Source organism: Drosophila grimshawi, unplaced genomic scaffold (assembly GCF_018153295.1).
Source record: "Drosophila grimshawi isolate 15287-2541.00 unplaced genomic scaffold, ASM1815329v1 contig_1377, whole genome shotgun sequence".
In the NCBI taxonomy this organism is placed as follows: Eukaryota; Metazoa; Arthropoda; class Insecta; order Diptera; family Drosophilidae; genus Drosophila; species Drosophila grimshawi.
This window is the reverse complement of record NW_025062900.1, coordinates 19,780,001-19,807,451: the sequence shown is the minus strand read 5'-3', so window position 1 is coordinate 19,807,451 and position 27,451 is coordinate 19,780,001. Positions and strand designations below refer to the sequence as shown.

The 27,451-nt window shown below is 35.5% G+C and overlaps 13 protein-coding genes across 16 annotated transcripts in view; 6 read left to right on the top strand and 7 right to left on the bottom strand.

Moving 5' to 3' along the window:
* Positions 1-399: 399 nt before the first annotated feature.
* LOC6567094 (acylglycerol kinase, mitochondrial) lies at positions 400-7,410 on the top strand. Of its 2 annotated transcripts, XM_043214550.1 has the most exons (4): positions 464-576; positions 637-763; positions 831-1,448; positions 7,033-7,410. In XM_043214550.1, the coding sequence occupies exons 1-4, from the start codon at positions 479-481 to the stop codon at positions 7,351-7,353; spliced, it is 1,164 nt and encodes a 387-aa protein (XP_043070485.1). In that variant the 5' UTR covers positions 464-478; the 3' UTR covers positions 7,354-7,410. The 2 variants fall into 2 exon arrangements, with proteins under 2 accessions (XP_001992951.2, XP_043070485.1); XM_001992915.3 differs by lacking the exon at positions 7,033-7,410 and having other exon boundaries at positions 400-576; positions 831-1,822.
* On the bottom strand, positions 1,822-2,743 carry LOC6567093 (protein trunk). Its single transcript, XM_001992914.2, has one exon. It carries the CDS (start codon positions 2,723-2,725, stop codon positions 2,009-2,011), a length of 717 nt encoding a protein of 238 aa, XP_001992950.1. The 5' UTR covers positions 2,726-2,743; the 3' UTR covers positions 1,822-2,008.
* Positions 3,553-4,514, top strand: LOC6567092 (phospholipid phosphatase 6). Its single transcript, XM_001992913.3, has 2 exons — positions 3,553-3,682; positions 3,753-4,514. The coding sequence occupies exons 1-2, from the start codon at positions 3,674-3,676 to the stop codon at positions 4,365-4,367; spliced, it is 624 nt and encodes a 207-aa protein (XP_001992949.1). The 5' UTR covers positions 3,553-3,673; the 3' UTR covers positions 4,368-4,514.
* On the bottom strand, positions 4,496-6,751 carry LOC6567091 (cystathionine gamma-lyase). Its single transcript, XM_001992912.3, has 6 exons — positions 6,585-6,751; positions 5,722-5,918; positions 5,562-5,652; positions 5,234-5,501; positions 4,840-5,167; positions 4,496-4,745 (listed from the first exon to the last, which is right to left on the bottom strand). The coding sequence occupies exons 1-6, from the start codon at positions 6,726-6,728 to the stop codon at positions 4,595-4,597; spliced, it is 1,179 nt and encodes a 392-aa protein (XP_001992948.1). The 5' UTR covers positions 6,729-6,751; the 3' UTR covers positions 4,496-4,594.
* Positions 7,411-7,479: 69 nt separating the features above from the next.
* On the bottom strand, positions 7,480-9,794 carry LOC6571882 (cystathionine gamma-lyase). The gene is made up of 6 exons (XM_043214551.1): positions 9,597-9,794; positions 8,704-8,900; positions 8,546-8,636; positions 8,218-8,485; positions 7,824-8,151; positions 7,480-7,729 (listed from the first exon to the last, which is right to left on the bottom strand). The coding sequence occupies exons 1-6, from the start codon at positions 9,738-9,740 to the stop codon at positions 7,579-7,581; spliced, it is 1,179 nt and encodes a 392-aa protein (XP_043070486.1). The 5' UTR covers positions 9,741-9,794; the 3' UTR covers positions 7,480-7,578.
* A 309-nt stretch (positions 9,795-10,103) lies between these two features.
* Positions 10,104-11,767, top strand: LOC6567051 (mitochondrial chaperone BCS1). The gene is made up of 2 exons (XM_001992911.2): positions 10,104-10,206; positions 10,406-11,767. The coding sequence occupies exon 2, from the start codon at positions 10,412-10,414 to the stop codon at positions 11,678-11,680; it is 1,269 nt and encodes a 422-aa protein (XP_001992947.1). The 5' UTR covers positions 10,104-10,206; positions 10,406-10,411; the 3' UTR covers positions 11,681-11,767.
* An 83-nt stretch (positions 11,768-11,850) lies between these two features.
* On the bottom strand, positions 11,851-14,616 carry LOC6567050 (vesicular glutamate transporter 3). 2 transcript variants are annotated; one of them, XM_032739356.2, is made up of 5 exons: positions 14,445-14,616; positions 13,642-13,740; positions 13,381-13,541; positions 12,237-13,307; positions 11,963-12,163 (listed from the first exon to the last, which is right to left on the bottom strand). In XM_032739356.2, exons 2-5 carry the CDS (start codon positions 13,697-13,699, stop codon positions 11,963-11,965), a joined length of 1,491 nt encoding a protein of 496 aa, XP_032595247.1. In that variant the 5' UTR covers positions 13,700-13,740; positions 14,445-14,616. The 2 variants fall into 2 exon arrangements, with proteins under 2 accessions (XP_043070474.1, XP_032595247.1); XM_043214539.1 differs by lacking the exons at positions 13,381-13,541; positions 13,642-13,740; positions 14,445-14,616 and having other exon boundaries at positions 11,851-12,163; positions 12,237-12,400; positions 13,189-13,301.
* A 389-nt stretch (positions 14,617-15,005) lies between these two features.
* LOC6567049 (probable dolichyl pyrophosphate Man9GlcNAc2 alpha-1,3-glucosyltransferase) lies at positions 15,006-17,307 on the top strand. Its single transcript, XM_001992909.3, has 4 exons — positions 15,006-15,677; positions 16,385-16,582; positions 16,650-16,809; positions 16,879-17,307. Exons 1-4 carry the CDS (start codon positions 15,007-15,009, stop codon positions 17,299-17,301), a joined length of 1,452 nt encoding a protein of 483 aa, XP_001992945.1. The 5' UTR covers position 15,006; the 3' UTR covers positions 17,302-17,307.
* A 47-nt stretch (positions 17,308-17,354) lies between these two features.
* On the bottom strand, positions 17,355-20,435 carry LOC6567048 (cyclin-dependent kinase 5 activator 1). Of its 2 annotated transcripts, none has more exons than XM_001992908.3 (5): positions 20,192-20,435; positions 19,060-19,961; positions 18,857-18,994; positions 17,880-18,085; positions 17,355-17,755 (listed from the first exon to the last, which is right to left on the bottom strand). In XM_001992908.3, exons 2-5 carry the CDS (start codon positions 19,954-19,956, stop codon positions 17,608-17,610), a joined length of 1,389 nt encoding a protein of 462 aa, XP_001992944.1. In that variant the 5' UTR covers positions 19,957-19,961; positions 20,192-20,435; the 3' UTR covers positions 17,355-17,607. The 2 variants fall into 2 exon arrangements, with proteins under 2 accessions (XP_001992944.1, XP_043070516.1); XM_043214581.1 differs by having other exon boundaries at positions 20,374-20,387.
* Positions 20,436-21,586: 1,151 nt separating this feature from the next.
* LOC6567047 (proteasome subunit alpha type-1) lies at positions 21,587-22,698 on the top strand. Its single transcript, XM_001992907.3, has 3 exons — positions 21,587-21,660; positions 21,723-22,358; positions 22,415-22,698. Exons 1-3 carry the CDS (start codon positions 21,658-21,660, stop codon positions 22,640-22,642), a joined length of 867 nt encoding a protein of 288 aa, XP_001992943.1. The 5' UTR covers positions 21,587-21,657; the 3' UTR covers positions 22,643-22,698.
* Positions 22,699-23,191: 493 nt separating this feature from the next.
* LOC6567046 (probable elongation factor 1-delta) lies at positions 23,192-25,149 on the bottom strand. The gene is made up of 4 exons (XM_001992906.3): positions 25,125-25,149; positions 24,812-24,920; positions 24,276-24,356; positions 23,192-23,832 (listed from the first exon to the last, which is right to left on the bottom strand). Exons 2-4 carry the CDS (start codon positions 24,899-24,901, stop codon positions 23,227-23,229), a joined length of 777 nt encoding a protein of 258 aa, XP_001992942.2. The 5' UTR covers positions 24,902-24,920; positions 25,125-25,149; the 3' UTR covers positions 23,192-23,226.
* Positions 25,150-25,319: 170 nt separating this feature from the next.
* LOC6567045 (dolichyl-diphosphooligosaccharide--protein glycosyltransferase subunit 1) lies at positions 25,320-26,908 on the top strand. The gene is made up of 2 exons (XM_001992905.2): positions 25,320-25,964; positions 26,029-26,908. The coding sequence occupies exons 1-2, from the start codon at positions 25,403-25,405 to the stop codon at positions 26,817-26,819; spliced, it is 1,353 nt and encodes a 450-aa protein (XP_001992941.2). The 5' UTR covers positions 25,320-25,402; the 3' UTR covers positions 26,820-26,908.
* A 470-nt stretch (positions 26,909-27,378) lies between these two features.
* LOC6567044 overlaps positions 27,379-27,451 on the bottom strand; it is a 1,136-nt gene continuing 1,063 nt past the window's right edge. The window contains exon 1 of the mRNA XM_001992904.2: positions 27,379-27,451. This exon is cut by the window's right edge and continues 1,063 nt beyond it. The gene's annotated coding sequence lies outside the window, so the exon portion shown is untranslated.

The window sequence follows — 27,451 nt, the reverse complement described above, 5'->3', positions numbered from 1 at the left end:
GGACATGCGCATTGAGCAATAAAAGTGAAAAACAGTGTTTACCTAAAGTCATATCAGTATATATTAGAAAATCCCAAGATAATTGAATAATAAAAATAAAACTATGATCTCAAATATATACATAAGCATTATATATTTCTTCAGATTCAAAACTCTTGTGCAATTACAATACTTTGAGTTTAATAGAACATAATAATTATATATATAAATTAAAAACCAAATAATAATATTAAATCCATAGTTCAGTAACAGGCGATCTTTTTATTTCTTGACAATTCAAAAATCGTATCATACTTTTCAAAAAAATTAACAAGTTATGGGTATTATTTGATATCCCACCGTGTTCTATTCCAGTTGTTTCATATCGCCGCTATCTTACCATCGATCAATCTGTCTTTTGTCACATTTTTCGAATTGCACAGATGTTTTCAAACATTCTTGCTCTGTAGATTTAAGTTTACATAAGTAAATAAATAAAATGAACGTGTTAAGAACGATAAGAAATAACTGGAAGAAAAGTGTATTCTTTTCTTGCATCGTTGGATATGGTGTCTCCACCATAAGTACAAACATACAGTAAGTAAAATGAATATGCATTGCAAATATGAATGAAATTCAATGTTTACATCCTTGCAGAATTAAGCGATATATGACCGATTTATCTACTGATGTTCTCCGTTCGAGTCAAAGTTCAGGAAATACACCGTTAAATGTGCTTGTTGTCATGAATCCGATTGCCAACAAGAAAAAAGCTGAAAATTTGGTAAAGTTTAATTCAAACAAATGAATTCCGCTAAATATTTCATTCACAAAATTTATTTGTGTTTCAGTTCAAAAAATACTGTGAACCCATTCTGCATTTGGCCGGTTTATCGGTTGAAGTGCTGCGCACGAATCACATTGGACACGCCAAAACCTATGTAGAGGAACTGAGCGCGCTGCCCGACGTGATTGTTGTTGCGGGCGGCGATGGCACCAAATCTGAGGTTATTACCGGCCTCCTGCGACGCCAGGGCAAATCGTGTCCGATCGCCTTTCTGAAATTCAAATCATTCAGTTTAACCCGTAACAACGAATTGGATTATGTGAAGGCGATGTCCAATGCTTTAATTCCATTGCTGAAGAATCAATTCAAGTACGAGAGTGTCATCAAATACGATGTGCTCAGTGATCCAACGGACGAGGGAAATGTTAGCAATTTGAAGCCGATCTTTGGATTGAGCAAGTTCTCGTGGGGTCTGTTGAAAGACATTGACACGATGAAGGACAAATATTGGTATCTGGGACCGTTGAAGCATCATATTGCTGCATTCTTCAAATCATTCTCCTCAAGTTCTGACTGGGATCTGGAGACGGAATATGTGTACACGCCGCCATGTCGTGGCTGCAGCAACTGTTGTGTCCAAAAGGAAGCGACTCCGTCAACGGGATTCTTTCTAACCAAACTGGTTAAACCCCAAAATAACAGTAACGATGCAAAACAGATGCAAATCCGAAATGATGACTGTGCCACAGAATTGCATGGAAAGATTACCTCCAATCAGATAAACATTTCACTTGGCGAAAACGAGGATAACTTTACTGTACTGAAAAGTGAATTCATTGATTCGCTACAACCTGGCTGGGAGTTCATTAAGAATATCCCAAATATTACGAATCGGACCATTGAGCCAAATTTTAAACTGAAAAGCAGAACAATCAAACTATATCCATCAGCGAGCACTCCAAATACTTTGTATTCGATCGATGGCGAGGAATATGATCCACGACCCATAAAAGTAACCATTGTTCCCAATGCAATTAAAGTGTTTTGTTGATCTTATTACTGAGTTTTATTATTTTTATATTGTTGTAGCAACTTAATATTAGTATTTGTGGTAGTACTTATTATCAACTCACAGCAAAAATTAACAATTTCCTCCCAAGTCCACAGCTATGTAGAATCATTAATTTATTTCTCTGATGTAATCAGAATTAGTGTTATTTTAATTATATCAACTTAATATTATCAATAGAGCATTACGCATTCACAGCAAAAGTTAACAGCGATTTCCTCCCAAATCCACAACTGAGTGTAATCATCTATATATTTCTCCGACGTAATCAGAATTAGTTTATCGCTAACGTGGATACATGAGCCGGTTTTGCGTCGCAGCACTTTGATGGTGAAAGATTTGGGTTTGCATTTGAAATGACCGTACCAGCATTTCTTGGCAATGCACTCAATCGAACGGATGTAGCGTGGAAAGTAATTCAGCCCCAAGTCAATCCAGTTAATTATCGAGGAGCATTCCCATGGTCGAGTTTTAAATACTTCGGGCTTGCCATGTCCACCGCCGCCGCCGCCTTCGATAAAAATGTTTCTAACGTTTATATCGCGCCTCTTCAATGAAATCTCCTCCTTCTTCTCAAAGTAAGCGAAATGATTCGTCTCCCAGGCGGGAAAACTGCCCAATGAGACAACATTATTGTCGGCATAGAATGGTATATCCAATGGCGATCTCTTCGATCCAAAATTTGACGTTTCTTCCCTCGATCCGCTCTTCGGTGGTTCAATACTCATGTAGCGTGGATTGAACGCTTGTCCCAAGATCATGCTCAATGATTTTTTGGACAGCTCTGCACAATAATCCTGCTGCACGGTGCACAATAATCCCACTGTGCAACATAGTTCGCATATCCAAAACAAGCTGAAATTCTTATGGTATGCAGACACTATACTCATTTTGCTGATCAGTATCGGCGTGCATCTACTTAAAGAAATGAATAGTTATCTTTACTCAACTCCTCAATTTATATATTTGATTTGCTTACCGATTTGTTTTTTTTTTGCGTTTGTATGATATAAATATGTAGTTATTTTCTTAAATGAGCCAAGATCAATGTAATGATATTTGCAGACAAATTAATATTTTTCTTCCTCCTTCTTCCAGTTTATCAATAATATCCTAAGCTTTGTATGCAGCTTACAAAAAAGGAACGAATTGATTTCATTTGCATTCTTAAAAATAGGTATAAATGTTAGGTGTTACAAGACTAATGATACAAGTAACAGGTATAAGGATTATTATAAAAATAGCCAGGTCCATTGGCCTTCAAAATTCTAAAAGATATATATTTGTGTGCCATTAGAAAAAATATAAATTTTTTTTACATTTGTCTTACAATGCTAATTGTAATCAAAATGATAAGAGTCGAGTTCCGATTGCAATTACAATTTAAATTGATTGTCTTAAATACGAATGAATAGTTGTACAGAAAAAATTACAACATGAAAATCTAAGGACTTATAAAATTATAAGTTATTTAATTATCAGCCTCGAAATTTCGTAGTATATAGGTAGACTGCAATAAATTTATTGCAAACATCTGTCTCTTATTTATTAAAATGATTAAATTCATATTAAAAATGTTTTTGGCATTCTCTCAGCTTGACTGCTGTCATAGTAAACACATTAAAATTATTCCTGTAACACGAATTAAATTCAATACATTTTCAGAAGCGGCACATTTAGATGGAAAATGGCTTAAGTGGCATCACTGCTCGAAATGAACCAGTGAACACTGCTGAGTCAGCAGAACAAGCTGTTTTAACTAGTTCATCAAATAAAAGTTCTTTGTTTTGTTATGAGTGGCTCGTCTATTGTGGATTGGATATTAAGAAAGTGAAAAAATGAAGACGGTAGAGAATGATAAAGAAAAATTCCTTTATTGTGTATATTGGAGATAATCAGTTGCTTGTCTTATTTCAGGCCCAACAATCACCTGCTTTACAGTTTATTCTGGATCAGGATGTCAAACTCACGGATCGTTTTGTATCATTTTTGATGCGATTTGCCACATTCAAATCGCTTAAGATTCACTGCAAATTTCTGGAAATATCCTGTGATGGCATAGCTTGGCTGTTCACATGGACTGCCTTCATATGGCTGCTCAGCTCCCAGGAGCTGTACCAAATACAAGCAAATATGCTGATAGGATTAATTTTGGACATTGTTATTGTGGCTGTGATAAAAGCATTTGTGCGTCGTCGACGACCTTCTCCAGTTACGGACTCCTATGCAATTGGCCCGGATAAGTTTAGTTTTCCGTCGGGGCACGCATCGAGGGCGTTCTATGTGCTCACCTTCTTTACCCAACTGCATGCACTGCCCATCATATTCTGGATGCCCATCACTGCCTGGGCCGTCAGCGTTGTCCTCTCCAGACTTGTGCTCAGGCGTCATTTCATTTTGGATGTTTGCGCGGGCGCCTTGATTGGCATTTTGGAGGCGGCATTTCTTGGACTCATTTGGCTAAGTTCGGATTCGGCCAATTATCTAATTGGCTTCTTGTCTGAGGACAAAATCCTTAGTGAAAGTACTTAAATTTAAATATTGTATGTATTGATGAAAGCAACTGTTTTTATTTAATTTAATCACCAAATAACTTTTGTTTTTCGATTTTAAATATTAATATTTGTTATGCCCCAAAAAATATAAGACAATGCATAATCTTCTAATTGTAGAAAGATAGAATTTCAGTAATATTTTATTGAATTTAATTTCACAATTTGCTATTAGCCGAATAATTTGTGATTTATTCTTGGGCTTATTTAAACTTTGGCTGCAGCATCCAAAGCATTTTCCAGATCCTTTATCAAATCGTCGGCGTCCTCAAGGCCGATCGACAAGCGGACCAAAGCATCAGTTATACCCAACGTCTTGCGGTCTTCAACGGGCACCGAGGCGTGTGTCATGATGGAACTAAGAATAAAATAAATAAAATAAAAATATAAATCAAAACATTTTCAAGAAATACAATATTAAATACATAGAACAAATATCATTTGGAACTTACGGCAACTCAGCCAAACTTTCATATCCGCCGAGACTTTCAGCTAATGTGAAATATTTAAGGGCCTTCAAGAACGCCGTAGATTGCTTCAGGGAGCCCTTGATATAGAATGAGAAGACTCCACTGTAACCATATGTCTGCTTGAGAGCGATTGCGTGATGTGGATGTGACTCCAAGCCAGGATGCAGCACTTTCTCAACAAACTGATGGGATTCTAAAAATTTGGCGATTTTAATTGCGCTCTTCTGGTGCTGTTCCATGCGCAACGACAGCGTTTTCAGACTGCGATTCACTTGATAACAATCAAACGGCGACGGAATAATGCCAACCGCTGCAACAAAGATTATCATGCATAAATATTATTTCTAAACAAATATAACATATTGTCTGAACAAACCATTTTGTAGGAACTTCAATCTGCCATACAGATTTTCACAGTTCATTGTAATGCCGCCCATGACAACATCAGTGTGTCCATTCATATACTTTGTCAGGGAATAGCAAACTAAATCAGCACCCAGCTCCAAAGGTCTTTGGAAATACGAGGTCAAAAACGTATTGTCGACGGCAACAATTACATTTCCAATTGAATGACTCAATTTTGTAATAGCTTCAATGTCCGCCACTTTAATAAGCGGATTCGTTGGCGATTCAATCCAAACGAGCTGCAAACATCAATCATGACAATAAAATATAAATAGTTATAGACAGTGACTAAAACTTACCTTTGTCTCTGGCTTGAAGGCAGCTTTCAGCTTATCCAAATTGGTCGCATCCACAAAACTAGCTGTGATTCCCAGACGTGTAGCCACCTGTCTAAAATTGTAATATAATATATTATTTGTATATCATTTTTAAACAGAAATTGTGTAATTAATATCTTACCTGATTAGTCGGTTAGTTCCGCCATATACATCGTCACCCATTATGATGTGATCGCCGCTGTTGAGCATGGTGAGGACAGTCGTAGTTGCACCCAATCCCGACGAAAAAGTCAAACCATACTTGGCATTATCCAGCGCCGCAAGGCATTTCTCCAGCACATTGCGTGTGGGATTTCCACTTCTTGAGTATTCAAAGCCCTAGAAGAGAAATAATAATAATAATAATAAAATATGTATAAATATAGAATATCTTTGACTGACAACAGCTTTAAGAGATGAGTTTTTTTACCAACTGGACGAAATATTTCAAAAGTCACTTAGACAACCTTAGACCCCCCTTGGAGCTGCTTGTGTTTTGAAAACAGATTTTTATAATTTTGGTTAGATAAAATAGAATACTGTAAGTTGGCAATTTTGATTCCGGCTATTTCGCAGATAAGTTCTTGGTTTTTTTTGCTTGTGTTAAACAACTAGTTCTGTTCCTTAACATCCTAATTAATATTAATGGAATCGCATTATTCACATATTAAAAATTAATCAGCTTGCAATTTCAATTGACACTTGAGTTTTTATTGTTGCAAAAAAAAAAAAGAACTTACGTAAATGTCAACTCATTGTTTGTCTTTTACTATAGATTGTGCATATATAAAGTGATGATAAGTCATTTAATCTGCTTATTTTATATGTCACGTAAGAAACAAGCGAAAAATAACACAAACATATCACTACGTAGAAATATATACTTATATAGTATATCAATATCTTAATGATATTATTGCTAAACGATATTGTAAGCCATATGTGTGTATGCCAGATACGATATAGCCGATACGATATAGTCGTATAAGAACTTGTGCAACTTACACGATGTTTACCGGGCTCATCCTGCTTGTAGTTTGTGCTCAACGTGATGGGCGGAATAACACAAGCACTCTTCCACTGCTCGGGATCCTGACCGGCATGGATGGATTTGGTGGCGAAACCCTTTGGCTGAACCTTGAAACTCATATTTGGATGAAGAAGCGATGAACACGCGGCAAACACTTGTTAGACACTACTCGATACATGATTCTGTTCGTCCAATTTGAAATAATAACCCATTCACACGTATTCCAGTTCACGATGAACTGATAAGATCATTGCTGGTCTTTTAGCCTTTTTATCGCTTGAGCTGTAAGCTGCACTGTCAACTATTATAATGTAGATTGTACATTTCTTTATAATATACGATAGTTGGTTTATACCTTAACAAATGCATTCCGCTAAATATTTCATTCACAAAATTTATTTGTGATTCTTTCTAACCAAACTGGTTAAACCCCAAAATAACAGTAACGATGCAAAACAGATGCAAATCCGAAATGATGACTGTGCCACAGAATTGCATGGAAAGATTACCTCCAATCAGATAAACATTTCACTTGGCGAAAACGAGGATAACTTTACTGTACTGAAAAGTGAATTCATTGATTCGCTACAACCTGGCTGGCAGTTCATTAAGAATATCCCAAATATTACGAATCGGACCATTGAGCCAAATTTTAAACTGAAAAGCAGAACAATCAAACTATATCCATCAGCGAGCACTCCAAATACTTTGTATTCGATCGATGGCGAGGAATATGATCCATGACCCATAAAAGTAACCATTGTTCCCAATCCAGTTAATTATCGAGGAGCATTTCCATGGACGAGTTTGAAATACTCCGGGCTTGCCATGCATTTTTTATGTCCAAAAAATATAAGACAATGCATAATATTCAAATTGTAGAAAGAAATAATTTCAGTAATATTTTATTGAATTTAATCTACAAATTTGCAATTAGCCGAATAATTTGTGATTTATTCTTGGGCTTTTTCAAACTTTGGCTGCAGCATCCAAAGCATTTTCCAGATCCTTTATCAAATCGTCGGCGTCCTCAAGGCCGACCGACAAGCGGACCAAAGCATCAGTTATACCCAACGTCTTGCGGTCTTCAACAGGCACCGAGGCGTGTGTCATGATGGAACTAAGAATAAAATAAATAAAATAAAAATATAAATCAAAACATTTTCAAGGAATACAATATTAAATACATAGAACAAATATCATTTGGAACTTACGGCAACTCAGCCAAACTTTCATATCCGCCGAGACTTTCAGCTAATGTGAAATATTTAAGGGCCTTCAAGAACGCCGTAGATTGCTTCAGGGAACCCTTGATATAGAATGAGAAGACTCCACTGTAACCATATGTCTGCTTGAGAGCGATTGCGTGATGTGGATGTGACTCCAAGCCAGGATGCAGCACTTTCTCAACAAACTGATGGGATTCTAAAAATTTGGCGATTTTAATTGCGCTCTTCTGGTGCTGTTCCATGCGCAACGACAGCGTTTTCAGACTGCGATTCACTTGATAACAATCAAACGGCGACGGAATAATGCCAACCGCTGCAACAAAGATTATCATGCATAAATATTATTTCTAAACAAATATAACATATTGTCTGAACAAACCATTTTGTAGGAACTTCAATCTGCCATACAGATTTTCACAGTTCATTGTAATGCCGCCCATGACAACATCAGTGTGTCCATTCATATACTTTGTCAGGGAATAGCAAACTAAATCAGCACCCAGCTCCAAAGGTCTTTGGAAATACGAGGTCAAAAACGTATTGTCGACGGCAACAATTACATTTCCAATTGAATGACTCAATTTTGTAATAGCTTCAATGTCCGCCACTTTAATAAGCGGATTCGTTGGCGATTCAATCCAAACGAGCTGCAAACATCAATCATGACAATAAAATATAAATAGTTATAGACAGTGACTAAAACTTACCTTTGTCTCTGGCTTGAAGGCAGCTTTCAGCTTATCCAAATTGGTCGCATCCACAAAACTAGCTGTGATTCCCAGACGTGTGGCCACCTGTCTAAAATTGTAATAAATATATATTTATATATCATTTTTAAACAGAAATTGTGTAATTGATATCTTACCTGATTAGTCGGTTAGTTCCGCCATATACATCGTCACCCATTATGATGTGATCGCCGCTGTTGAGCATGGTGAGGACAGTCGTAGTTGCACCCAATCCCGACGAAAAAGTCAAACCATACTTGGCATTATCCAGCGCCGCAAGGCATTTCTCCAGCACATTACGTGTGGGATTTCCACTTCTTGAGTATTCAAAGCCCTAGAAGAGAAATAATAATAAAAATATATATAAATATAGAATATCTTTGACTGACAACAGCTTTAAGAGATGAGTTTTGTTACCAACTGGACGAAATATTTCAAAAGTCACTTAGACAACCTTAGACCCCCCTTGGAGCTGCTTGTGTTTTGAAAACAGATTTTTATAATTTTGATTAGATAACATAGAATACTGTAAATTGGCAATTTTGAAAAGTCATCTGGCTATGCCAAAGGTTAACTGATTTCGGCTATTTCGCAGATAAGTGCTTGTTTTTTTTGCTTGTGTTAAACAACTAGTTCTGTTCCTTAACATCCTAATTAATATTAATGGAATCGCATTATTCACATATTAAAAATGAACCAGCTTGACAAGTTTCAATTTCAACTGACAATTGAGCTTTTGTTGTTGCAAATTAATTGCAAATTACCATCAACAATATTATGAAAAGAACTTAAGGAAACGCCAATTCATTGTTTGTCTTTTATTATAGGTTGTGCATAAGTTATTTGATTGTAAATTATTTAATCTGGTTATTTTATATGTCATATAAATACCAATAAGAAAGCTAATATATATTTATATAGATATCAATATCTTAATATTATTGCTTTACGATATTGTAAGCCATATGTGTGTATGCCAGATACGATATAGCCGATACGATATAGGCGTATAAGAACTTGTGCAACTTACACGGTGTTCACCGGGTGCATCCTGCTTGAAGGTTGTGCTCAACGTGATGGGCGGAATAACACAAGCACTCTTCCACTGCTCGGGATCCTGACCGGCATGGATGGATTTGGTGGCGAAACCCTTTGGCTGAACCTTGAAACTCATATTTGGATGAAGAAGCGATGAACACGCGGCAAACACTTGTTAGACACTACTCGATACATGATTCTGTTCGTCCAATTTGAAATAATAACCCATTCACACGTATTCCAGTTCACGATGAACTGATAAGATCATTGCTGGTCTTTTAGCCTTTTTATCGCTTGAGCTGTAAGCTGCACTGTCAACTATTATAATGTAGATTGTACATTTCTTTATAATATACGATAGTTGGTTTATACTTTAATTAACTACGTATTTCAATAATACATTTTAAATAAATTATAATTGGTAAGTAAGCGATAAACAATAGTCATGAACTTACTTCGCTCCGCATTTCAATCGAACTTGTTCAGTTCGATTCGATAACGCAATATTATTCAATCGTAAGAATCCACATGAACATATGTGCATAACATATGCATTTTAAAAGAATTGTTTATTTCTGACACAAATTGGGGGTTTCAAAAAGGTAACCTATTATGATTTAAAGAAACAAAGCGACAAATATTCTTATATAAATTTCTTTGAGTGTATGTATGTTTATTTATGTCTGCAAATACCGGCTTATGCACAGGCAAAATGTGATCTAAAATCAAATGTTTTAGTCTGGTTAATGTTAAATTAAAATTTGATCAAAACAATAATATATTCTTGTATTGTCATTTAAGATAAAGATGCCCCTGGGTGAGCTTATTGGAAGTCTATCGACAAACCCATATTTCGGTGCTGGATTCGGTCTATTTGGCATCGGAGCAAGTGCAGCAATACTGAGAAAGGGACTGCAAGGAGCCGTGATTCTGTTTCGCCGACACATGATGATAACGCTGGAGGTGCCATGCAGAGATAAATCATATCAATGGCTGTTGAAATGGATCACGATCCGAGGCGCCAAGAAGACACAGCACTTAAGTGTGGAGACTTCGTTTTTACAGAATGACAATGGTCAGGTCAAAACAAGCTACGAATTCATACCGAGCATTGGCAAACACCTCTTTCAGTACAAAAACAATTGGATACAAGTGGAGCGGACGCGGGAACAGCAAACACTCGATCTGCACATGGGTGTGCCATGGGAATCCGTAACGCTGACAGCCTTTGGCAATAATAAACAAATCTATTTCGATATCCTTGAGGAAGCACGTCAATTAGCGCTACAAGCGACTGAGGGTAAAACTTTAATGTATACGGCGATGGGCTCGGAATGGCGACCCTTCGGCCATCCACGAAGACGGCGACCAACGACATCCGTAGTTTTGGATCGTGGCATTTCGAAAAGGATTGTTGCCGATTGCAATGATTTCATTGCGAATTCATTGTGGTATACACAGCGCGGAATACCCTATCGACGTGGCTATCTACTATATGGACCACCCGGCTGTGGTAAATCCAGTTTTATAACTGCCTTGGCCGGTGAATTGGAATATGGCATCTGTTTACTAAATCTATCGGAAAGGGGTCTCACCGATGATCGTTTAAATCATCTGTTGAATGTGGCGCCTGAGCAAACAATTATCCTGCTTGAGGACATCGATGCTGCATTTGTTTCCCGTGAAGCGACGCTTCAGCAAAAAACGGCATTCGAAGGCTTGAATCGGATAACATTTAGCGGACTTTTGAATTGTTTGGATGGCGTTGCTTCCACCGAAGCGCGAATCGTTTTTATGACCACCAATTATTTGGATCGCTTGGATCCGGCCTTGATTCGACCGGGTCGCATTGATTTAAAGGAATACATTGGCTATTGTACACAGTATCAGTTGGAAGAGATGTTTAAGAACTTTTTTGGCGATTGTGAAACATCGAAAGCGACAGAATTTGCTGAAAAAATTATTGGCACAAGTCGTCAAGCGAGTCCAGCACAAGTTCAAGGTTTCTTCATGAAACACAAATTGTCCCCGCCACAACAAGTCGTCGACAGTGTCGAAGATATTTGGGAAAATTAGTATAATTTACGGTTAGTGCTAGTTTATTATTATTATTGTTATTCGTCTGGCATAAGCAGTGCCAAAAAAATAAAGTTGCAAATTGAAGAAAATAATCTTGTTATTTTATATGAAGATTTTTGTTTACCTGTAGACAGAAATATGTGTTAAATGTTTTATAGATTTTAACAAACAACCACTATCTTAATATATTTTTAGGCGCATAAGTAACATTTGTCCATAAAACTAAATCTATCCGATTTACATATACATATATATAGTAGTGTACAAAAATAAACTTTCTCACTTCGATTTTGGAATGTATTTTGTTTCCTGATCTTCCTTAGACAATATTTTGATTTCTTCATCTAGCTGTTCATTTGTTGGTCGTAGCATATTCCACGATTGTATTTCGGCCGTGCCAAAGATCTGATAAAATATGTAGGTGACCACCGAAATAATTCCTGAGACTACAAAGAATATTCGCCATTGGTCAATCGAATCCTTCATAAGATAAGGGAACAAATAATTACAATTTTAGCCAATTAAAAGTCAAGTTAAAGAGTTTGGTGTTTACCTCCTTGGTGACTAAGAATCCAGCGGTCAGCGGTGATAGAAATGATGCGGACATATGAATTGTCTGGCAGAAAGCTAATACTGCTCCAGAGTGTCCATAGTTTGGCGCGAGATCTATTATATTAGCCATTGCTCCCGCGTAGGATGCCGTTATAAATATAACTGCTATAAACCAGATTGTCAAGAGAATTATTATATTTTCTATATACCCAATACATAATATAAGCAATCCGGGAATTATTTGCGAAAGCGCCGTAAATAGTTTTCTTACATTAGTCATGCCTAAAATATTATGCAATAACAGTTTATCGGCAATATAGCAAAATAATACCGAGGAAAGATACGAAAATATGAATGGCATTCCCGACAATATCCCATTTGTATCGTACTCAAACTTAAGAATATGTTTCATAAATGTCGGTCCACTAACAATAAACACATAATGTACAAATATTCGACCGAATGTTGTAATTGCAATTGCCCAAACTGGCAAAGATCTAAATATTTGGGCCCACGGCACTTTCATTGTGGATGCCTTCAATACATCCTCACCAACATTGAGCTCAATGTAATTGAGCTCCTCTTTTGTTATACGTGGATGCTCCTGGGGTGTATTGAATGCTAAGGTATACCATAAAATGCACCAGCCAATGCCTAATAGGCCGGTTGTATAGAAGACAAGCGGCCAGCCGAATGTGTTTATGATAAAGCCACAGATGGCATAGGTTAAACCGATCCCGATACTAAATCCTTGAAAGCTTGACATAAAGCGCGAACGTTCCGTCAAAGGTATCCAGTAGCCGACAATTGCGTACATCGCTGGCCATGTTAGGCCTGAAGCAAATCCCTGAATTGAGCGTAAAAATATTACAACTGCATAGTGAACTTCTGCGGCTAACGGCATAAGTAGACTGCATAATGCAGTTGCCAACTGTGACCATCCAAATACGCACTTTGTTCCAAATGCTTGTGTCGCAATTCCGCCAACAACTTGCGATAGAACATAACACCAATAGAATGAGCTTATTATCACAGATTTCACCTTTGATGCATCTTCCTCAGAGGCGCCACCCTACAATGCATTAAGTTCAAATTGATAATTATGATCATTCAGATTGTATTATTATTACTGGAATTTTTTTTACCATATTTAATGAGTAGGAGAAACTAGAGTTATCTTGTTGTGTCTCAGTGCCATTGCGTATCATGGCAACTAAGGCAAAATTCATGTCATTGCGCATCATAAAGGACACCAGGAAACCAGACCACGAAAGAAAATATAAAACTAAACGAGCTGGAATTTTATCTGTAATTGAATTAATTGATGAATATTAATATACAATATATATACAAAAATATATTATGAAATAAATAAATTATTATTGAAATCGCCAACAATATCTTACCGCCTAATCTCGAATGATACGAGATAGATTCAACTGATTTCCTAGGAATCGAATACATTTTTATGCGCCTTCTGTTTCCTCTTCATATATACAAAATTTCTAAAAACAAAGATAATTAAAGTGATTCATATGGATACATTTAAGTGATTTGTAGTTATGCATGTATTTGTATTGTATCTAGTTAACAGCTGATGTTGCACACTATGGAAAAAAACCACAATTAAGCTATGTGCATTCGGATGTAACAGACAGTTGCGGTCATCTCTGGCCTTATATATATTATACGTCAGTAAATATTATTGATTGACAATAAAAGACACGATTCAAGGCAAATCTTGTCGATTTTAATATTCACGTCACTGGATTTTCCGTTATAAATTATTATATTTCCCTAAATATTAGTGTTTTTCCCCCAAAAAAAATACTGTTTTTTTTATATTTTCACTTTGTTGTACCTGATAGAGTTTAATCGATTTGACATCGATAAATTAACGCTCTCGGAATGATAAAAAAAAGAGAGCATAGAAATCAGCTGATCTTTCTAATTTCATCATGCACGCATTTCAAGGATGTGTAACTTTCAAGGTGAAACATTTTCAAATTTATGTTTAACTTGATTTGCATTTCATCATTGTTCACGCAAGCAAAACCTTTGTCACATACATATGTTCATATTGACATACGCAGATATGTACACTTTTACATATATATATATATATATATATACATATATATGTGATCCCCTCTTATAAGATATATATATATATATATATATATATGTGATGACATATATACATACATACCAGATAAATCACATAAATGTATTTTTTCCAAGCTGGCTTTTTCCAATGCGATGCAAACTTAATTTAATTGTAGGATTTTATGTGACGTGTTTAGCGCACTTAGATTCGTACATAGTACTATTTACTATTTACCACTCGAGCAGGTACATGTGTTGTATACACAAACATTTAGTGTGTAATTTATGATTGAACAACCGAGAAGGAGTTGGTATGTTGCACAGCTGTGATGCTGATTTAGCCTTTTTTATACACATCCTAGCTTCTTTTAGTTATGTTGTGCTGCTATGCTCAGTTTGCAAGTACAGCTTTATTATCATACTTTAATGGTACTTACAACAATTATTTAACAAATTAATGCTTTAGAAAATCTTTTATCTTCGATGTTTGTTAACTTTTTAAGCTAAAACTATTTCTAATGCCATTGGTTTGCACTATAAAAATATCGATAGACATCGTATGCTACGGCGCATAAATGTTTAACCACCCCTATAATCTATTATTTATGTTATGTTGCTCATCACTATTCCTGATAATGTGAAACTAATAATTATTTTTAGCCAACATGATCTCGGAATTGATAGCTGTGGCTTTTGCAGCATTATCGCTGAGAGCTATAATATCAATGAACTCATTCTCTGGCTACAACAAAGCGCCTATGTTTGGTGATTACGAGGCACAGCGGCACTGGCAAGAGGTGACAGTAAATTTGCCGGCGAAGCAATGGTACACGAACGGAACACGCAACGATTTACAGTATTGGGGATTGGATTACCCGCCTCTAACTGCATATCACAGTTATCTCGTTGGCCGTACAGCCGAACTGGTGAATAGCAGTTATGTTGAGTTGGACACGAGTCGTGGCATCGAAACAAGGCAACATAAGAGTTTTATGCGCCTCACAGTTTTAGCAGCGGATGCATTTGTTTATATACCAGCGATGATCATTCTGGCCATTTGCATGGAGCTCACCTTTCGCAGAACCAACGCCAACAGGCGGCAATTGTTTGTGCTGCTCGCAATTTATCCCGGCCAAGTGCTGATCGACAATGGACACTTTCAGTATAATAATATATCGCTTGGATTGGCGGCTTTGGCCATCGCTGCGATATTGTATAATAAACACTATGTTGCCGCATTTGCCTTCACGCTAGCATTGAATTACAAGCAAATGGAATTATATCACGCATTGCCATTCTTTGCATACCTTCTCAGTTCAACATTATCACACAAAAGGTATATTATTTGAAACATATTCATTTAGTACCCTTGATGCTGCCCATGATCTGATTGTTCAGCATAATTAATTTATATGTTTATTTCAAAAGGTGTCCAGATTTGTTCTTCATTTATACAATATGCATAGTTTGTGTATGGATAAGGTTTTCAGTTTGCACTTAGATCCGTGGCTTCTTGTCTGGGGTACTTTAAACTTTTAGCTTAGTCACTCTATGTTGTTTTTATAATACAGTTGACTGCTTTTGTGATACCTTAATAATATGTAGAACTCGTCCAGAAAACGTTAAGTATGATAGACAGAGCTAAAAAAAAAAGATCGAAGAATAACCACAGAAATAATTTACTATTTTCTAGTTATCAATGTGGGTTATTGCAATGCGTAGCTGAATACAGGGTATCTTCATGTCGGCCGGCATGAGTCAAAATGAAGCGTGAATGTCGCTTACATAGATGGAAATTGACCATGCGCAATTCAAGTACGCAGTTTATTTGCACTATTAATAATTTGACCTTTCAAAAAGTACCGTATTGAAAGTAAACACATCAATCAATATAATTTAATTTATAGTTACAAGTCAGGAACTAATTACACACAAAAGCCAAGGATATCAAAAAATTAAATATATATATATTAGTTGGAACAGCAACAATGTATTTAAAAACCTTTAAGTCTTAAGTTCAAAATTTACACTTCTTTCCTACAGTTTTAGATCGTTTGCCATTGAGCTGGCGGGAATTGCTAGTATTGTCCTGGGATTGTTTGCGATCTTATGGTTTCCCTGGCTTGGTTCACTTGATGCAACTTTGCAGGTTTTGCACCGTCTCTTTCCAATCGGACGCGGTGTATTTGAGGACAAAGTTGCAAACTTTTGGTGCAGCTTTAATGTCGTTTATAAACTGAAGTAAGCTTTAACTGATATTAATAAGAGATACTAAATAAATGTTAATATATTTTTTGTGCGCTTACAGAAATCATATCTCAAATGACCAAATGGCAATCATTTGTTTAGGCACCACATTATTGGCAGTACTCCCAACGAATATACATCTATTTTTCCGCAGAAGTAAACACACATTCCTGTTAGCTTTATTTAACACGGCTGCAGCGTTTTTCCTGTTTTCGTTTCAAGTATGAATTAAGATTTATGATTGCCAAACATAATCCCTAAAAATGCTTATTTTTCTTGTTGTTTTTCAGGTTCATGAGAAGTCGATCCTGCTGGTTTCATTGCCAGCGATATGTTTATTTCCCTGGTGGCCTAGGGAAATGGTTTGGTTTCTGGAGGTGTCAGTGTTTAGTATGATTCCGCTCTTAAGAAGGGATAACTTGCTAGTTCCAACCATAGCATTAATGATCATATTTCATTTTGCTTTTAAGTGTAGGTATTTTCAGGTCAACAAAAAAATGGAAGATGAAAAGAATTTGTTAAACTCCATCATTAAAATATCGGAAAGTTTAATGGTTAGTATTTTAGTAGGCTTTCTGACGATAGAACCAACTGCCAGGCTTCCAGATATTTGGCCATTAATAATTTCGGTAATAAGTTGTGGACATATTTGTGTCTTCCTGGTCTGGGGATATATTCAACAGTTTTCCAACTTGAGTCTTAACCTTAAATAATTCGACTTTGTTAATATTATTTTGAGTAAAGTAAAAAAAACCACGTTGAGAAGTAAACTATTTATGTAATGTGATGACATTAAGATTTATTGAATGAACCATCAAAACAATTGCACAATGCCATTTTGTAAGCACTATCTTTACATTTTTTATTTGAACAAGTGTGATGGTGACAAAGAAATTTTCTAATGCTATATAAAATGTTTAATTTGATTACCACTATTTCGGTTTTATTTGATCTGGAAAAGTCTGTTGGTACGTAGACAATGAGAGTCGGACTACAATCTGTCGGGCATCGTCATTCCGTCAGGCGCCTCCGCAGGATGACCTTCTTATTGAGTTAGTTTGGAATTGACCGCAGGATTTTAGCTCAGTGAATACTTCTGTGAAGAATGCTGGTTCTGCATTTATTTTTAGCATCTTATTACTTAGTCTGTTGACAATAACCAGACATCTGAAATCAAATTTAAATTATTTAAAAATAATACTTTCTTACCACATAATTTCTACTCAATTTGATTTGTTTGAAAAATGGTTTATATATTCAATAAAAAAATGTGCTCAAAAATGCTGCTCACCTGTCCCAAAAGTGTTCCTTGGAGTCCTCAACTAGAAATGGCTTAAGTGGATAACTAATCTCGTTACCCATATAAGAATACGACAGATACAAACAGGTGAGCACAGATGCTTGAAGATCAGATTCCTTTGTTTCCTCTCCGTTGACAAGTTCGCGTACTAGCATGTATACAAAAACAACGTTTGCTGGATTTATAAATGCTACATCCTGAAATTAAATTCAATTCACTTATCAATATTTTGTGTTTAGAAAAACGGAACTGAATTAGTAAATATAAATAAAAAATTACAAATAAATTAATAAATCAAATTAGAAAGTTCTGAGAGAGCTCGCCAAAAATAAGTATTGGATTCAGTAATCTATTGTATGTAAGTATGTATATATAAAATGCAAGTCTTATGAAAATATGCTTTGCTTGATGACTTTGGTTTTTTCTTATCTGATCTTGATAAACCTTGTACAGTAAATCAATGATATGACATATGAATTGAACATTCAATTAGGAGGCAATATTTTTCGAAATTGTGGCTCTTATTGATATCGAAAATCGCTTCATATCGATATTCATGTAACGGTTGGAGTTATCGATCAAATAAACCTAATCTGCGCCTAGAAGAATTTTCACTCAAAATTGAAGGCCTCTAGCTCAAACATATGTAGATCGACTTGGCTTTTGTTGCTGATCAAGAATATATATATATATATATTAATAGGTCGAATTTACTTTCTTCTAATATTATTTTATATCTATTTTTGTAATTACATATTTTTAATGGTATCAGAAGATAAGAATGCTTGATTGCAAATTGCTCGAATTTCAAATATTTATTTAACAAATACTATATGGTTATAAAACAAAAGTAGAATTCAGGAAGCAATGGAAATTCTATTATATAAGTTAACTCATTTCATTTTATTTCTTGCTTTTTCCCGAACTTTGAAGTAGTTGAATTCCATTATAAATTGAATCATATTTACCTGCCAGCCTTGCAATAACAAGCTTCGATCGACAGCTCTTAGCCACATGACAGCGTCTCCGGGATCAAAATTATTTAATCTTTGGCATCGATAATGTAAAAACAGACCTAAGCATTTCAGGAGCTCTGAAGTAGATGCCTGCAAATGTAAAACTCAATAAATCATAATTCCGATATAGAATCAAGAAGCAATCGAAAAATTACCTGAATAACAGTTTTGCGTGGAATGTGATTCTGATTTGTGTTCTTAAGTTGTATTGAAGATGTTAGCAACTGCTGGGGCAGTGTCAGTGCTAACGGTTGTTTCTGAATTAATTTATTGTGATTTGTTATCGAATTTGTATTATTAACACGGCCCAGTTCCTTGGCAGTTGATGGTTTTTGCGTTTTGGTCGATGGGAAAAACGGAAGTTCCCGAATGACCTGATTTTGATTGCAATGATGCGATTGATGATTCTGATTCTGATTCTGATTCTGGTTCTGATTCTGATGCTGATGATGTTGGTGCTGATGCTCTTCAATATGATTGCAGTGGAGTTGAATGTTTTTATTTTTATCCGATGACGACGAGTAAGAAGCCTCTAAAAGCTGGGCCTTAAAGCATGCTGATGGTAAATTCGCACATTTATTCTTATTTTCAACTTTCTTCTTATTATGCGATGTGGACAGTTTCTTCCACGAGAGTGCATTTATGAACAGCGAATGTTTCTTTAAGCTTTTCTCGATCGAACTCTTCTCCGATATTATGGTTGAGTTCTCGTTGTGAGCATCCAAATCATTGTTAATTGTATCTTTGGATGTATACGTTAGATTGTTAAAGTTGTGCGAGTTGATCTGCGAGTGCATATTAAATTGCACACTTGTATTTTGATGTCCTGAGCCATTCCTGGATATTTGATGGGTAATCGCTTTCTTGTTTTCGCGGTTCTTTGCATTGTTCAATTGCTCATATGAGAAATTATTCAAATGTGAGTCAACTGACCCTGAAGTATCATTTATCTTCTCAGTTTGACTGTCAGCGGATTGATTATATGGAAAATTAGGCTGTGACGAATATACTGGATGTCTATCCCGTGGATTGAAACTTAAAACCGTGCCCATTTTAACTATAAAAATAAAATTATTTATTTATGCATTAAATACTCATATTCATATCAATTCGTTTAAAAACCACAATTTTATATTATGTATTGCAAATTATTGATTATTTTTCACAGCTGCACTTTTATTTGTGTACATACATGTTTATTTAAGAACTGGATTTAAATAAATAAATAATTTTTCAATTTTTTTGGGGAATTGCATTTTCTTTGTAAGAGGGATCAACCAAAATTACCTGAATATGTCAATTAAAAATTCAACTTAATTTATTGATTGATTTCTTAACACACGTGAATTGAAAAGAAGGAATAATTCTTTGGAGTTTTAAAAACTTAAGTAATTTGTATTTGTTCTTAACTTCATAGACTTTTTCTATTTTTTACAATTTTTTTAATGGGATTTATAATATTATTTTACATTTTCTTAAAAGCACATTTAACTAGAAAACTTCTGAAATATTCCTTAAATCGATTTCCTGCAAGCAAAATCACATTCACCAACCCTTAAGTTCCCAACTACTGAGCATGCTCAGTAAGAAAGGAAATTTGTATTTACCCCTATTTTGGCACTTGAAGTCACTTTTATTCGGCTTATATGGGATAATTAGTCCTATGTACGATTCTTAAATACCTATACCTTATTAACAGATGGATAAATAAAAATAATCATGTCCCCATAGATGCCATATTTACTACAATTTATTTGATTTCTGTCCATTTGTGTTGCTGCTATTTACCACACCCTCTTTCAACATAAAAAACAAATTTCCCACTATTTTCAATCTAGGATCACAAAATATAGAAAAGTTATAGGGCTAATGATGATTCGTTTCATAAAAGGGAGGCCATACCTTAATATATTAATAAACTTATATGGTAACTAATAGATGTTTCATACTTTTTTAACAAATATACCAGAAAACTTTAGATATTGTACGTCTTGTCCAGTATATATATAGTATGTAGTTTGTATAATATGGACAATATATTGTCAGGCTTTATTAAAAATAAATAATTAAATTAAATTTAATTAATTAAATTACTTTCTTTTACCCTGGTTTTTTATAAGTTAAGTAAAGATATTTGGAACAGAATTATAGTTATTAATACAAGACAGCGTACGCAGCTGTTGTAAAATGGTTCCTGAGGAGGCGATTTTCAAAAGCGATATGCTCTTAATCTGAATTTGCTTTTTACGTTGATACTCTAGGAAACGCAAAAACAATCCTTAATCGAATTTTAAGGTGAGCCCTTTTAGGTAGTTTCCTTCTGTATTTTTTTATATTAATTAGAAAAATTAAATAAGTCTCTTGCAGCATGTATAAATATTTTTGAAAAGCAGATATGTGTCTGGATAAAATAATATTTTATTTTTAGTAAACTACATTGCAGACATCTGATATTCTCGCTTTATATATATAATATTAAATATAATATTAACGTCTTTTCATGCACATATATCGAAGTGTTTCTTGCAACGGTGCGCCTATCGATAACAATTCCAGCACGATGATATACACTTATGTTCCAGTTCAGCGTTCCAAAATGAATGATAATGAGTTTGTGCTTGTAAAGACTTCAACAGAAATTTAAGCTCAATGGTCTTGTCGATAGGTTTTCCGATATACTTCGAGTTTACCCAGCACTATCACAATTTGATTGTCATCATTCAACAACGCCGAACAACTAAAAGATTTGCAAAATGGTAAGAGCTATGAAATACTTTGTGACAAACATAAGAGACAATATATATGTAAATATTTGCAGTTTCGCAATCAATATGATAGTGATGTCACAGTATGGAGTCCACAGGGTCGCCTGCATCAGGTGGAATACGCCATAGCCGCTGTTAAGCTGGGCACCGCAACGGTCGGCTTAAAAAACAATGATTATGCAGTTCTCGTTGCGCTCTGCAAACCACCATCGGAGCTATCTGCTTCTCAGCGCAAAATAATTGCAATTGATGAGCATTTGGGTATATCGATTGCTGGCATTACGGCCGATGCGCGTGTGCTCAGCAAATATCTGAGGTCCGAGTGCTTGAGCTATAAGCATTCCTATGGTTCAACTTATCCCGTGCCGCGTCTCATCACCACTCTTGGCAATAAAATGCAGACGACAACTCAACGCTACGATCGCCGTCCATATGGTGTCGGTTTACTGCTGGCCGGTTACGATGAGAAGGGACCGCACATCTATAAAGTGGAACCATCCGCGAATTATTTCAACTGCAAGGCAATGACCATTGGATCACGATCACAGAGTGCTCGCACATATCTGGAACGTCATTTGGCCACATTTAACACATGCACCAAGGACGACATCATTTGCCATGGCATTCATGCCATACGCAGCACACTGCCCAATGATGAGCTAAGCAAAGATGACGGTGCATCTCAGTTGGTATAATATATTTATAAATATTCCCCTAGCTATCTGTTAATGCTTGTGTCTTTTAGATGATTACTGTTGCCATTGTTGGCAAAGATCAGCCCTTCAAGGTGCTCACTGATGAGGAGAATCTGTTTTATCTGGACATGGCCAAGAAGCGCGGCGCAACAATGTTATCGAAATCTGGTCGGAATGATGATGATGATGATACTCCACCACCCATTGCCGAAGACAAGCCTGAACCAGCAGGTCCGCGTGATCCTCAAGTGGCAGTCGCTACCATGGAACGTCCTTAATAAATCATCCCCATTTACTATTTCGATGTTTTAATAAAGGTGTCTGAAATATTCTATATACTCTCTGCTTTTGATTTTGATAAGCATTTATGTTTTTTTTTATTACACAAAGTGGCATCATATCGTGGGAAAAGTATAAAATACCCGAAATTAACTGGCCAAATGCTCAATTAGCTGAAGATTGATTAAAAATTACGAGAAATTTATTACAAATATGTAACCAAATTTACTAAAACCTTCAGTTTGCATAAGGGATTTGAGGAAATACAGTTTTTTACACAAGGAGTCATTATATGAGGGAAAAGATTAATATCAGAAACAAATAGCCAATATCTCAATAACCTGAAGTAAGGATTAAGGACTTAAAATTAAAAGAAATTTATTACGGCTTTCATAAAACTTTTGAAGATTTTAATAAAGTTAATCTAAGTTCAATTTAATGGATGATGATTTGATGCAGTTTCGATAAATTCATAGAAATCTTATTTCTTAGATGGGACATTTCTGCATTCAATCAGGGAACAGGTAACAAAATTAAACAAACGAATCTTACTTAAATATTCTCTCTTTGTGTTTATTAAGAATTAGATTTTGTTGAATGCAGCAATATCAACACTTTGCACAAGATCCTCGATTTTCTCGATCTCTTCGGTTAGCCAATCTACGGATACTTTCTCATCCTCCACAACACACGATATTGTTATCTTTTGTATGCCAAATGCAACTGGTACAAATTTTGATGCACCCCAGAGTAAACCATCCCATTGGATTTCACGAATCTTGGCTTCCATTGCTTTTAGGTCGGCTTCATCGTCCCACGGCTTTACATCGAGCAGAATACTCGATTTGGCAATAATGGCAGTTTTCGTTGACTTTTTCTCATTGTACTTGGATAGACGTTCCTCCCTTATCCTCTGTTTCTCAGCATCCTCCTCCTCGCTGTCCGAGGCAAATAAGTCAACATCATCATCATCATCATCAGCAGCTGCTGCGTTATTATTGCCATTGCTTGTTTCTACTTTTTGTACCGAAGCAGCAGAAGACGTTGTATTGTTGTTATTCTCAATTAGCGTTATTTTTTTCAAAATTGCTTGATAAAGCTCTTTTATTTCCTTGTTCTCAGCTTCCAGTATTGCAAGTCGGCTTAAAATTCCCGAATTCGAGCAAGGCTCAAATGTAATATCATCAATCTGGAAAACGAATAATATCGTAAATTAATATCAACAGTGGAATATATTTAAGTTTAAATATAGTATACAGTGTTTGTTTATTTATTTAATGTCAACTAAAGTCAGTCGACACAAAAAAAAAATACATTAAGAAACAGATTACATTAAATTTAAATAAAAAGTAAATATTTAAGGATTTTTAAATGCAAAACATTTGTTGCATTGATTGGGAAAAGTCCGGGGAAAAAACAATTAAACCAATTTAAAATTGAGTTCTTAATGATAGACATATAGAAGACCGATGAATTGGTTATATGATAGAGTCTATCGTAATCATTACAGAGTACTCGAAACGGTTCATGCAAGCAATAATAATGGTAATTAAGATTTTGACAAAATTAACTGCCTCTCAGCTATATTTGAATATTATCTTTATTTATATTTTTTAATTGGTTGCAACTCACCTTCTCAAGTGAACTTTGTATATCCTCTCTGGCTTTCGCAATTTCCGTCACTAAAAGACTGCAATTGTTCGACTGGGTTCCCTAAAAAATAAAGCAAGGAAAATGTAATTTCCTGTAATAATAACTTAACTATATATTTAAATTACATGCAGTATTTATTTAAGACACATTTTTCTAAACTAATTGCCGGCTTTCAATCGTAACTCGAGTTGTGCAAAGGAATGCAGCTTTTTTAGGTTAGGTCGCTTGGCCTTCGCCCTTCGCAGCCAACTTGGCATAGCGTCCTCTATATACATACATATATATATACAACGATTTATCCAGTCTGCCCGATCATTAAAAGGTCGTTAAACTACTAATTTTACTGTGATTGCATTTTGTGACGTAAGTAATGCAGGCACATGTGCATTCTTGCACAAATTTATGAACATTCACACGCACATGCAGTAATTTGTATGCACATTTTTTAAGTGAATTAAGCTTAAATGTATATATATATATATATTTAACATATATGTATTCTTATATGCACTTACTTTGCACAACCATTCTTGGTATAATTTTTCTGCTTTGTTGTAACAAGCTTTATCAGTCCAAACTTTATCCATATTTTTAGCAACGTCCATTTCAGCAGGCTTGTTGAATCTGTAGCAATGTGTCAATACACTTATATCGATGAAAATATATTTCTGGTACTACATGTCGATAACATCGTATCAATATATATGTGCGATATTTTACAACAAAATAATCGTGTAAGTGATGACAGCGATATTTAGTTGATTGTATTAAACTATACACATAGAAAATAAAATGGCAGATGCTCATAAGCTAATTGGCTTCATTTACCTAAGTCAAATATTAATCATGAGCTTTTCCATCATTTCTAAATGCTTGCAGTGAGCATTAACATTTTTTCCTACATAAGAATTAGCTTTCTTCTGTATAAGAGTTGGTTGCTCCACAAATTAAAACGGCCAGATCTGAGAAAAAAGGCTAAATTGTCACCGCTACTGCAGACTGAAAGAACTTGTGAACATTTTTGGTTCAGCCAGCAAGTTCGGCATTCTCGAAATGAACTAATTTATCACATATACATTCAACATTACGTGTCACAAAATATTAAAATGATAAAAATGTGGATTTTATATCATGTGGCAATAGCATATTTAATCTTAAATGTAACCCATGCAGAGATAATCAACAAGAATGTGGAAAGAACTTTGGATTTAACGTCGCAGCTGGCAAAGACCACATATAAAATTTCCGTGGAAGACACAGCCGGCAAAGCACTCAAAGACTATGTGTTTGTTGTAAAAGAGCCGAATTTATCATTCATTTCGGTCAAGGATGGGTTTAGCAACAAAGTGAAGTATGAGGAGAAAAAAGGACTGGCAAATGATCAGACCGAATTTAAGTTAACATTTGCCTCAGTTTCGCCGCAACAAAATTTGGTTATTGAAACAGTGTCTACCAAAAATATACTGCCACATCCAGCAGAAATCAAACAGAACGACAAACAATTGGTTAAATTTGTGGGCGGTCTCTATTTGTACTCCAAATACTCAACGAATACACAAAAAACGAATGTTATGCTCAGTTCATCGAATATATTATCGCACACACAGGCAAAACCATATTCCGTGTCGTCGAATAAATTGGCATTTGGACCGTATGAAAATATTGCACGTGAGTTTTAAAGATTCTTTAATATCTTTTTTATACTCATACATTTTTTCTGATTCTCTTTTAGCATTATCTGAGGACGAACTTGTCATCCACTATGAGAATCAATCGCCCTTCTTGACCGTGAACTCTTTGGATCGCAGCATCGAAGTATCGCATTGGGGAAATATTGCTGTCAAGGAATCTATTGAAATGACCCACACGGGAGCCAAGCTAAAGGGTTCTTTTTCGCGTTATGATTTCCAGAAGGATGGCCGTTCTGGTCAATCGGCTGTCAAGTCATACAAAACCTATTTGCCCGCATCCGCATCTGGGGTGTATTATCGCGACACCAATGGCAACATTTCCACATCGAATATGCATTTTATGCGCGACTTTGTCGATCTGGAATTGCGTCCGCGATTTCCGCTCTTTGGCGGCTGGAAAACCCAATACACTCTCGGCTATAATGTACCCTCCTACGAATATCTATTCAGTTCGGGCAATAATTATGTGTTGAAAATGCATCTGATTGATCATATCCATGATAATATGTCCATTGAGAAAGCTGTTGTAACTGTCATTTTGCCCGAAGGCTCTGCGAATATTGAGCTGATAACGCCATATAGCATAAAGCGGCATCAAAACGATCTAATTTACACCTATTTGGATACCGTGGGACGACCCGTTATTACCTTCTCCAAACAAAATTTGGTTGAGAATCACATTTCGGAATTCACTCTGAAGTACACATTTTCCAAGGTGTCTTTGCTGCAAGAACCACTGCTAGTTATTGGCTTTATTTATATGATATTTATATTCACCATTGTCCTTCTGCGCTTGGACTTCTCGATCACATACCATTCCCACAAGGAATAGGACGGCGGGTTTCGCTCAGTTTTTGTGATCATCTCTAAAGTGAATCTTTCAATTGAACGAGAAGCAAATAAATAGCAAGATTACAATAATTCCATTTTGTGTTTATTATGCACACCATTTGTATGTTTCATAATAAATAAAAGGCAAAGTCTTCACCTATAACTCAGCATTATTTATAACACAATATTTCCTTTGCAGCAAAGCAACTTGAAAACCTTTTGAATTTTTAAGATTTATCATGCACTTTGATTACACTTGAAAAACAAAAGAATTTCTTATTGATAACCATATATAATTGTTAGTACATAACTTTAGTGCAATACGCCCCAACATGGTGTGGTGATTAAGAAGTAATCTCATGAGATCTGCTATGGTACCAAACCAGAAGAACGGGTCAGCGGGAGAAAGATATTATAGGAATTGAATAGAGATTGGTTTTTTAATGAATTGATGTTTCTTATCTCTATACTATGTTATTGTATAATCAGCATCTGATGGCAGATGCCGTGCACTATTTTGACAATCTAATATTATTAAATTAAAGAGCAATATTTATTTTTTGAATATTTCAACATTGCGAAATATGCAATTTAATAGTTGTAAGCCAAGCGATAAAAATACATGGAACTGTC

Bases quoted from the DNA above. Each gene is read 5' to 3' on its own strand.
- LOC6567094 (XM_001992915.3), top strand. From the start codon at position 479: ATGAACGTGTTAAGAACGATAAGAAATAACTGGAAGAAAAGTGTATTC. The intron at 577-636 runs GTAAGTAAAATG...ACATCCTTGCAG, and splicing joins ACCATAAGTACAAACATACA to AATTAAGCGATATATGACCG. The intron at 764-830 runs GTAAAGTTTAAT...TTTGTGTTTCAG, and splicing joins AGAAAAAAGCTGAAAATTTG to TTCAAAAAATACTGTGAACC.
- LOC6567093 (XM_001992914.2), bottom strand. From the start codon at position 2,725: ATGAGTATAGTGTCTGCATACCATAAGAATTTCAGCTTGTTTTGGATA.
- LOC6567091 (XM_001992912.3), bottom strand. From the start codon at position 6,728: ATGAGTTTCAAGGTTCAGCCAAAGGGTTTCGCCACCAAATCCATCCAT. The intron at 5,919-6,584 runs GTAAGTTGCACA...TTTCTCTTCTAG, and splicing joins ATGAGCCCGGTAAACATCGT to GGCTTTGAATACTCAAGAAG. The intron at 5,653-5,721 runs GTAAGATATTAA...TTACAATTTTAG, and splicing joins GGAACTAACCGACTAATCAG to ACAGGTGGCTACACGTCTGG.
- LOC6571882 (XM_043214551.1), bottom strand. From the start codon at position 9,740: ATGAGTTTCAAGGTTCAGCCAAAGGGTTTCGCCACCAAATCCATCCAT. The intron at 8,486-8,545 runs GTAAGTTTTAGT...TGATGTTTGCAG, and splicing joins CCTTCAAGCCAGAGACAAAG to CTCGTTTGGATTGAATCGCC. The intron at 8,152-8,217 runs GTTTGTTCAGAC...TCTTTGTTGCAG, and splicing joins ATTGAAGTTCCTACAAAATG to CGGTTGGCATTATTCCGTCG.
- LOC6567051 (XM_001992911.2), top strand. From the start codon at position 10,412: ATGCCCCTGGGTGAGCTTATTGGAAGTCTATCGACAAACCCATATTTC.
- LOC6567050 (XM_032739356.2), bottom strand. From the start codon at position 13,699: ATGTATTCGATTCCTAGGAAATCAGTTGAATCTATCTCGTATCATTCG. The intron at 13,308-13,380 runs GTAAAAAAAATT...AATGCATTGTAG, and splicing joins TCTCCTACTCATTAAATATG to GGTGGCGCCTCTGAGGAAGA. The intron at 12,164-12,236 runs GTAAACACCAAA...TATCTTATGAAG, and splicing joins GATTCTTAGTCACCAAGGAG to GATTCGATTGACCAATGGCG.
- LOC6567049 (XM_001992909.3), top strand. From the start codon at position 15,007: ATGATCTCGGAATTGATAGCTGTGGCTTTTGCAGCATTATCGCTGAGA. The intron at 16,583-16,649 runs GTAAGCTTTAAC...GTGCGCTTACAG, and splicing joins AATGTCGTTTATAAACTGAA to AAATCATATCTCAAATGACC. The intron at 16,810-16,878 runs GTATGAATTAAG...GTTGTTTTTCAG, and splicing joins TTTTCCTGTTTTCGTTTCAA to GTTCATGAGAAGTCGATCCT.
- LOC6567048 (XM_001992908.3), bottom strand. From the start codon at position 19,956: ATGGGCACGGTTTTAAGTTTCAATCCACGGGATAGACATCCAGTATAT. The intron at 18,086-18,856 runs GTAAATATGATT...ATTTAATTTCAG, and splicing joins TGTTATTGCAAGGCTGGCAG to GATGTAGCATTTATAAATCC. The intron at 17,756-17,879 runs GTGAGCAGCATT...ATTTGATTTCAG, and splicing joins AAGGAACACTTTTGGGACAG to ATGTCTGGTTATTGTCAACA.
- LOC6567047 (XM_001992907.3), top strand. The intron at 22,359-22,414 runs GTATAATATATT...TGTGTCTTTTAG, and splicing joins ATGACGGTGCATCTCAGTTG to ATGATTACTGTTGCCATTGT.
- LOC6567046 (XM_001992906.3), bottom strand. From the start codon at position 24,901: ATGGACGTTGCTAAAAATATGGATAAAGTTTGGACTGATAAAGCTTGT. The intron at 24,357-24,811 runs GTAAGTGCATAT...TTTATTTTTTAG, and splicing joins ACCAAGAATGGTTGTGCAAA to GGAACCCAGTCGAACAATTG. The intron at 23,833-24,275 runs GTGAGTTGCAAC...TTCGTTTTCCAG, and splicing joins TACAAAGTTCACTTGAGAAG to ATTGATGATATTACATTTGA.
- LOC6567045 (XM_001992905.2), top strand. From the start codon at position 25,403: ATGATAAAAATGTGGATTTTATATCATGTGGCAATAGCATATTTAATC. The intron at 25,965-26,028 runs GTGAGTTTTAAA...ATTCTCTTTTAG, and splicing joins ACCGTATGAAAATATTGCAC to CATTATCTGAGGACGAACTT.